Source organism: Bison bison, unplaced genomic scaffold (assembly GCF_000754665.1).
Source record: "Bison bison bison isolate TAMUID 2011002044 unplaced genomic scaffold, Bison_UMD1.0 scf7180017864035, whole genome shotgun sequence".
NCBI classification, from domain to species: domain Eukaryota; kingdom Metazoa; phylum Chordata; class Mammalia; order Artiodactyla; family Bovidae; genus Bison; species Bison bison.
In genome coordinates this window covers 8,326,342-8,333,683 of record NW_011494607.1, presented here as the reverse complement: position 1 = coordinate 8,333,683, position 7,342 = coordinate 8,326,342, and the positions used below count along the sequence as shown (strand labels likewise).

Here is a 7,342-nt window from a genome sequence, read left to right as displayed (position 1 = left end):
GTTTCTCAATTCTGAATTCTACGTCCAGAACATGTCCCAAATAAGTCCATGCTTCTGTATAACCTCCTTTTATATATATATATATAACCTCCTATAATGTCCTTTAGGCTTTTTTTTAAAGTACTGAATCCTCAGGCGGCTTTCGTGTCTCAAGATCTCCGTTTCCAAACTATACTCCATCTTTTCACGTTTTGTTTTAGAATCTTACTACCTTGTTCATAAACCTCTGATGACTATCATGCTTATAAAGTTGAAACTCTTATTAAACATGGACTTTAAAGCCCTTCATGTTATTACCCCAATACACCATTCAAGACTGAATCTTCTGACTCTAGTCCACATCTTTTCATGTAACACTGCTAAAACTTTTACCTCTGACAGTTATTTAGCTTTTCTTTGCATGTCATACTATTTTAAGGCCCCATGCAATACTCCTTCCCGGAGGGTCTGGTTACCAAGGAGATGATCCCTACTCTTTCACTAGAGTTAGTAACCACCTGTTGGAAAACATTGACTTGTTTTTACCTCCTAAAGACATTCGGTAGGGTGTAGGGTGAAGGGAAGGCAGCTTGTATTTTAGTTACGGTGGCCATTTCTTTCTCACCCACCTATGTTGTTAACTTTTCGTTTTGCCAGTTATCCTTGTACAGTTGACCCCTGAGCAATTCATAGGTTAGGTGCACCTTGCAGTTGAAAGAAGCATGCATATAAATTATAGTCTGACTCTTGTTATCCGTGACTCCTCCATATCCAAGGTTCCACATCCTGGGATTCAGCCAACTGCAGATCATGTAGTAGTTAATATTTTAAAAATACGTGTGTATAAAGTGGACCTGCTCAGTTTGAACCTGTGATGTCCAAGGGTTAGCTATCTCCTGAACATAACTTCACACTTAATCTCCCACATTCTGTAGACATGCTGCTCAAAATGACACAAAAGAACAGGTTATTTCAAACAAAGGAGAGTAGTGGTTGAAGTTTTTATCCAAGACAAGGACTCTATATTAGTTTGTTAGGAATTTTATTATATGAAGAAATGTGCATATGCACATAAATGAGCCATTTGATGGAATCATAGACAAGATTTGGGAGACTTCAGAACTCATGTAGGCCAATTAGTGGTAATATTTACAACATACTATTTTTAAAAGCTAAACTTGGTGACTTAACAATTGAGGGAATTTTTAACTATGGGCTTAACTCTTAAAATCAATTTCCCATCTCTAAGGAAGACATCTGCATTTGTGTAAGCAGCAATGAAGACTCATACAAAAATGCCAGTATCAAGTAGAAGTTCCTTTGCAGCTTCCTTTCTAGAACTGATTGCTTAATGGAGAAAGTGTCTGTTGCTGTCGTATTCGACTCTTTGCAACCCCATGGACTGTAGCCCATCAGACTACAGCTCCATGGGATTTCCCAGGCAAGAATACTGGATAGGTTGCCATTATCTTCTCCAGGGGATCCTCCCAACTCAGGGATTGAACCCTGGTCTCTTGCACTGCAGGCAGATTCTTTACCATCTGAGCTACCACAGGAGCTCAGTGAAAGGGTTAGTCGCTCAGTCGTATCCAGTTCCGACCCTGTGGACTCAACTCAAAATTAACCCACCGCCTCAATCACAAAACCAGCTTCCCCCAAGAAACACTTGCCTTGCATTTTTTTGGTAATCTCAAACCAATGAATATTCATGTTTCTCCCCAGCTCTGCTTCTGGAGGAACCAGGAATAAATAGGGTAGAGGTTGGTGGTTTTGAGCTATGACAGCCCTGTTCCTCCCCAGACATTGAACTGCTTTTGAGAACATGCTGGGAGCTGAGGCATCAGAGGGGTCTAGTTTATCCACTACATTCATAGTTCCTCATAATCCTCATTTCCCTGTCTTGGGTGGATATCCACTGTGCCCTCCTTACCAGGTCCATGCTGGGCCCTGGTGCTGAGGGGCAGAAGCACTGGGATGGGCCTGGGTTTTGTTCCTTCTCAACACCAAAATTGAGTCAGGGCTTTTAATGAAGGCAGGTGAAGACAGAACAAATACTATGGGTTTTTAGCTAGTTTAAAAACCACGTACTAGGCAAAAGAAATACAAGTGGTTTTAAGTACAGCATAACTGGATCCCATTCATTTCCCACAATTGTACTAGTTTTATAATTTGTGAAGGAACGGGGTATAGAAACCTGAAAGCTGGTTAAGAGTAAAATGTAAACTACTTGATAATACATTCAGATCTTCAAATTTGTAAACTACACTAAAATTTGTATTTTAACTTAAAAACCACCTTTAAGTTTGAAAAGAATGGCTCCCATCAATCTTTTAATATTGCAATTTGGTCTTTTATTGTTTTTCCCTTTCTCATTCTGCAGGGACACAAATTACTTAGCACCAAGATTAATGCAAATAAAAGCAGCTTTCTATGTTGTCACCACATCAGTGGTATGAGCTGAATAAACTCAGTATCAAATTGTACAAATTTACCTAAAGACACTTCAGTATGAGATTCTAAACTGCATATATGTTTTATAGGGGAAGTGCCACTGAATAGAACAATTTTTTTCCACTCACATACACATTTTACCCCTTTGCAATTTTAAACTAGGCCGTTAGTTAAAATTAGTAGTTTACTTTATACCCCCACAAAACAAATTACAGGAACATTGGGAGGAAATGTTTCAAGCTCCAATAGGGGAAACATAGTACTAGGAGGTAGAGACTTGGCAAGTGATTAGGATAGGAGGGCAGGAACCTTCATGAATAGGATTCATGTCCTTATAAAAGGGAGCCCAGAAAGCACCCCCACCCCTGTGCCATGTGCGTACACAGCTAAAGGTCGCCTGCTACAAACTTTATGAGGGCTCTTGGGCATGCTTAACGTGCTCACTCCAGTCCTGTCCCGATTCTTTGCAACCCTATGGACTGTAGCTCACCAGGCTCCTCTATCCATGTGATTATCCAGGGAAGAATACTGGAGTGGGTTGCCATGCCCTCCTCTAGGGGATCTTCCTGACCCTGGGATTGGAATCTCCATCTCCTGCATTGGCAGGCACACTCTTTACCACTACCGTCCCCTGGGAAGCCCTAGACACCAAATCTGCTGACGCCTTCATCTTAAGACCTCCCGGCCTACAGAACTGAGAAATTTTGTTTATAAGCTACCCAATCTCTAGTATTTTGTTATAGTAGTCTGAAGGGGCTAAGACTGCTAAATAACTTTTACTGCAAAACCAAAACTATTCGACTTAAATTTGTTAACACCTTCTCACTAAATATATCTGTAGTCTGTTTCAACCACTTTTCAAACTATAAAATTTATTTATAATTTCCTTATATCACCCCTTAAAAAATTTAGCCATCTTCTTTACCAGTGTATTAACACTCCTCTTGGCTAAAAGAAAAAAAGTCTTCACAAGTTGAAAGTGCACCTGTATCTTAGTTTCTCTAAATGCTTTTTAAAAATCTAGCTATATATACCTGTATGTAAATTAAGTGTAACTTTCTCTAAATTCATAAGAACAAGGCATCAGTGCCAAAGAAAAATGGCTGGACGGGTTGTTTACAAGTTGTACATTCTTAAGAGATTTTGTGGTGGCAGTAAGAAGTCATCATGCCACTGCTTATTGAGTCAATAGGATTCTAAAGTTAGGTCCTCCCTTGTGTGAACCAAAGGATCCAAGAAATTGAGAACATGCCTCATTTTCTCCCCTTAGGATGGTAGCACCTTTCTCATCTATACTGTTTTATAAAATCATATATAACCTTTTAACAACTTTACATTTTCACACGTCTAAATACTGACCAGTTACTCAGTACCACTTTTTCCTTTGTACTGTATGAGATAACCTTGGCTTTGTATAATGAAAAGGGAAAATCATGTTCTAGAATTTCTTATTGGAATAGACCTTATACACTATTGAGTAGAAGTTTGAATTTTAAAGTAAAAAACACATATGCTACAATAACTTCAAGCAAGCTTCAGATTCCAAAATCTCCATCTATTATTTTAACGTTATATTTGCTTTGATTCAAGTATCCCATTTAGTATCAATATACTGATTTTGAAAACCAGTATACTGACAATTTGAAAACCAAACAAGTGCCATTTTCCTTCATTGTAAATGTGGTAAGTCAAATGGTACTTTACAAAAACAGTTGGGAAATAAAAACATTCTAAGCTATAAACTAAATCAGCTACACACTTTTGCCCACAACCATTTCCATTCATAAGATGGGGAATTCCTCCCCTTAGAGGTAGTAGTGTTTTAGACTCTGCAAATTTCAAGAGGACATACAATTAGTATAAACATTTAGTCAGTGAAATGGAAAGTTAAAATCCATCTCCTAGTTACACATTCAAACATGAAAAACAATCACACACAAAGAGTCAAGACTTAAAAGGGGGGGGCCAAATTATTATTATTGTTTTAAAATTTGATTACAACCGATTTTGTTGGCATTAAAAATTTAAATTTGAATGGATAAAAACCAAAAAACCAGAAATTAAGTTTGGTAAAAATGGGGATAGAAGTTTTCCAGTAATTACAGATTAGAAGGCAGAAATCAATTTAGAGAAACACAGACAAACCCTATGTTTACAATGATTGTGCCACAGATTTAACTTCAGTAGTGCATTAGTAAACTGTTCACATTGAGATCTTCACCTTGAGATTCAACAGCTGTTTCTTGAAAAAAAATCTCAGTACCTTGTGCAAATAAATCGGTCTTATATGTGCCTTAGCACACTTAAAATTTCTCCACTGTATATATACAAAACACCTACCATTTGGGCAGGGCAAAATACATACTTTCATAACAAAACTATAATGTACCTCTCAAATATGAACAATATACACATAATACATGGTATACAGTATTTACAAAATATAAAATATAATACAAGCTGTTTGTAATTTTTTAAACTCATCTTCTGCCCTTGTATGTTACAAGGCAATTTTCCGTTTCTGTACCACTTCTTTTCAAGGAGTCCAGGGATTTTGGAAAAACTATGTTTTACATACATACTGAGATCTAAGTCTGAACTTTTAGGAGAGTTTTTAAGTGTACTGCCATCAACTCCCTATTTTGGTTGGAATTCTCGATGGTGGTTCCCATCCAGTGACTAGGAGGCTTTGGAAGAACACTAGGAGATGGTGGATCACTAAACTTTGCCCCAGCATAATTCTCCTTTTGGCTCACTTCAGTTAGAAATGATGATTTCTTCAAATGCTTATTTTTAATATTCTCAGTATTTTTAAAAGGCTTTTTTTCCTGCTTCTGAATTATATCAGATGAAACAGAATCCTGCCAAAAGTTATTTTCATTTCGTTTTGCAGAGGTGATCTTGGTTAGTGGTAAGTTATATTTGTTTTTCTGTCTGTTTATCTTTGGTTGTTCACACAAGGGTATACCATGAACAAGCTGGCCGTGGGGAATGGCAATTTTCTCCGATTTTCCCATCTTTGATTTTAAAACCTACAAAGACAAGGAACATAATAAAAGTGAATACAGTCTCATGATAAAAAAAGCAGTCATGAACCTCACCATATATCTAATATTTTTTTTTTTTAAAGTTCTGGACTTTCATTCACTGCCTTGATTAAATGTGCTTGCTGCACATAAGCACTGATGTCCAAATATGCACACATCTAATTTTACCAGGAAAATAGTTAAATCACTGTTATCAGTGCAGTGTATGACCTGATTCTAAAACGTAAGGTAAAAGGCCCAAGGTAACCAAGTTCATCTTTCCGGGAAGAAGATAATGAGCTCTCTTCCAAACAAGTATGCCAACCTCTTCCTAACAAAAGTCAGTGTTTTTACAGTAGGAGTTTTCCAAGAGAAATTTTCAAATGCTTTGGCAGATTAGAAAGAAAAACTATGTTAACAGATACACTATCTACACCTCCTAAGACCGGTACTTTATAAAATATTTAAGAATAAAAATGTGAGGAGTGAGGAAATGTTTTGACAGTGGTTACTAAGTATATACATTAAAAATGATCTCCCAGCTTCTGAAAATAAAATTTCAGAAATTTAAATACTAAAAAAACTCTATCATCCTTTCCACTTTTATACATAATGGTAAAGGCGATTTCTGCCTGCCCCCTACTTTCTGTTTTAACAATTGCTTCAAGAACTTTATTGCTTTAATTCTAATCACTTTACTAACTCAAGTGATCCTTACTGGAAGCGATGAGAGGATGGAAAGGACAAGATAATCTATTAGATCACTGTCCTTTCAACCCTTGTAATGCCGTAGTGAAGGACACAAATAGAAAGCCAGAGCACAAGGTAACATAACCAAGTCAAACGTGGTAACTGCAACAGAGAGCGCCCGGGTTTGAATATAGTTCTAGAAAAGGTAATCTTACCAAGAAACAAGTATAAAAACTCGTTTTTACATTATCACTAATGCTTCAGAAGAGCCATGGAAATGTAAAACGCTCAGTCGTGTCCCACTCTTTGTGACCCCACGGCCTGTAGCCGGACAGGCTCCTCTGTCCATGAAATTTCCCAGGCAAGAATACTGGAGTGAGTTGCCAGTCCCTTCTCCAGGGAGATCTTCCCGACCCAAGGACTGAACCCGAGTCTCTTGCACTACAGGCAGATTCTTTACCGTCTGAGCCACCAGGGAAGCCAATGGAATTGAAACAAGAACCTATACAAAATTTTTAGGACTCATGGCGGACAAATTTAATTTTTGCAAGGGCACAGCTAGATAAGCTGCAAGTCTCTTAAACATTCTTTCAACAAATGGCAGTAGCTTATTTTCATTATTATGAAAATCTTTGAAATTAAAGGGAAAATGTCTTACTGCGATGTAAACGTTACCTTAGCGACTTAATACCATCTAAGTTTTAATCAGTTTTATCCTAGTCCTTTAACAGCAATTGGGCATCATAACGTCAACTGATAACTTTTCTTTCGAAAATTTCATCCTTCTGGGCACAACACCACGTTCCATTAAGGAAGCCTGGCACAGGATACATAGTGGGGATGGTTAAACCGTAAATTCCGTTCACCTGATAAACAAAATTATCGCTTCAAAGAGACAACCCAACTCTACCGTCGCTCCTGCCAACTTCCGAAGTTTAAAAGTACAGCTAAGTAGGTCGGCCCGGCAAGGAGCTGCGCCCCAGTTGGACCGGCGCCCCACACCAGGCACCTCACAACTCAACAAAAAGCCAACGTAAGCGAGCGGCTGGCAGCCCACTGAGAACCCCACATAGGGAGGCGAGAGGCCGTAAGCGCGTCCCGACCGGTTTTGGCGCTACCAGCGGTAGGGAAGCCGCCGGCTGGCCCGCAACCCGGCCCTCCATCGCCGGCCGCTCGCCTCCTTCATGGGCGCCGGA

At 38.6% G+C, this 7,342-nt stretch overlaps 1 protein-coding gene across 1 annotated transcript in view; it reads right to left on the bottom strand.

The window, feature by feature from the left end:
• Positions 1–1,004: 1,004 nt before the first annotated feature.
• Positions 1,005–7,342, bottom strand: part of PNRC1 (proline-rich nuclear receptor coactivator 1) — a 7,442-nt gene continuing 1,104 nt past the window's right edge. Inside the window, exon 2 of the mRNA XM_010834698.1 lies at positions 1,005–5,462. Within this exon, the coding sequence (XP_010833000.1) occupies positions 5,019–5,462 (444 nt within the window). The 3' untranslated portion in view covers positions 1,005–5,018. The remainder of the gene's footprint in view (positions 5,463–7,342) is intronic.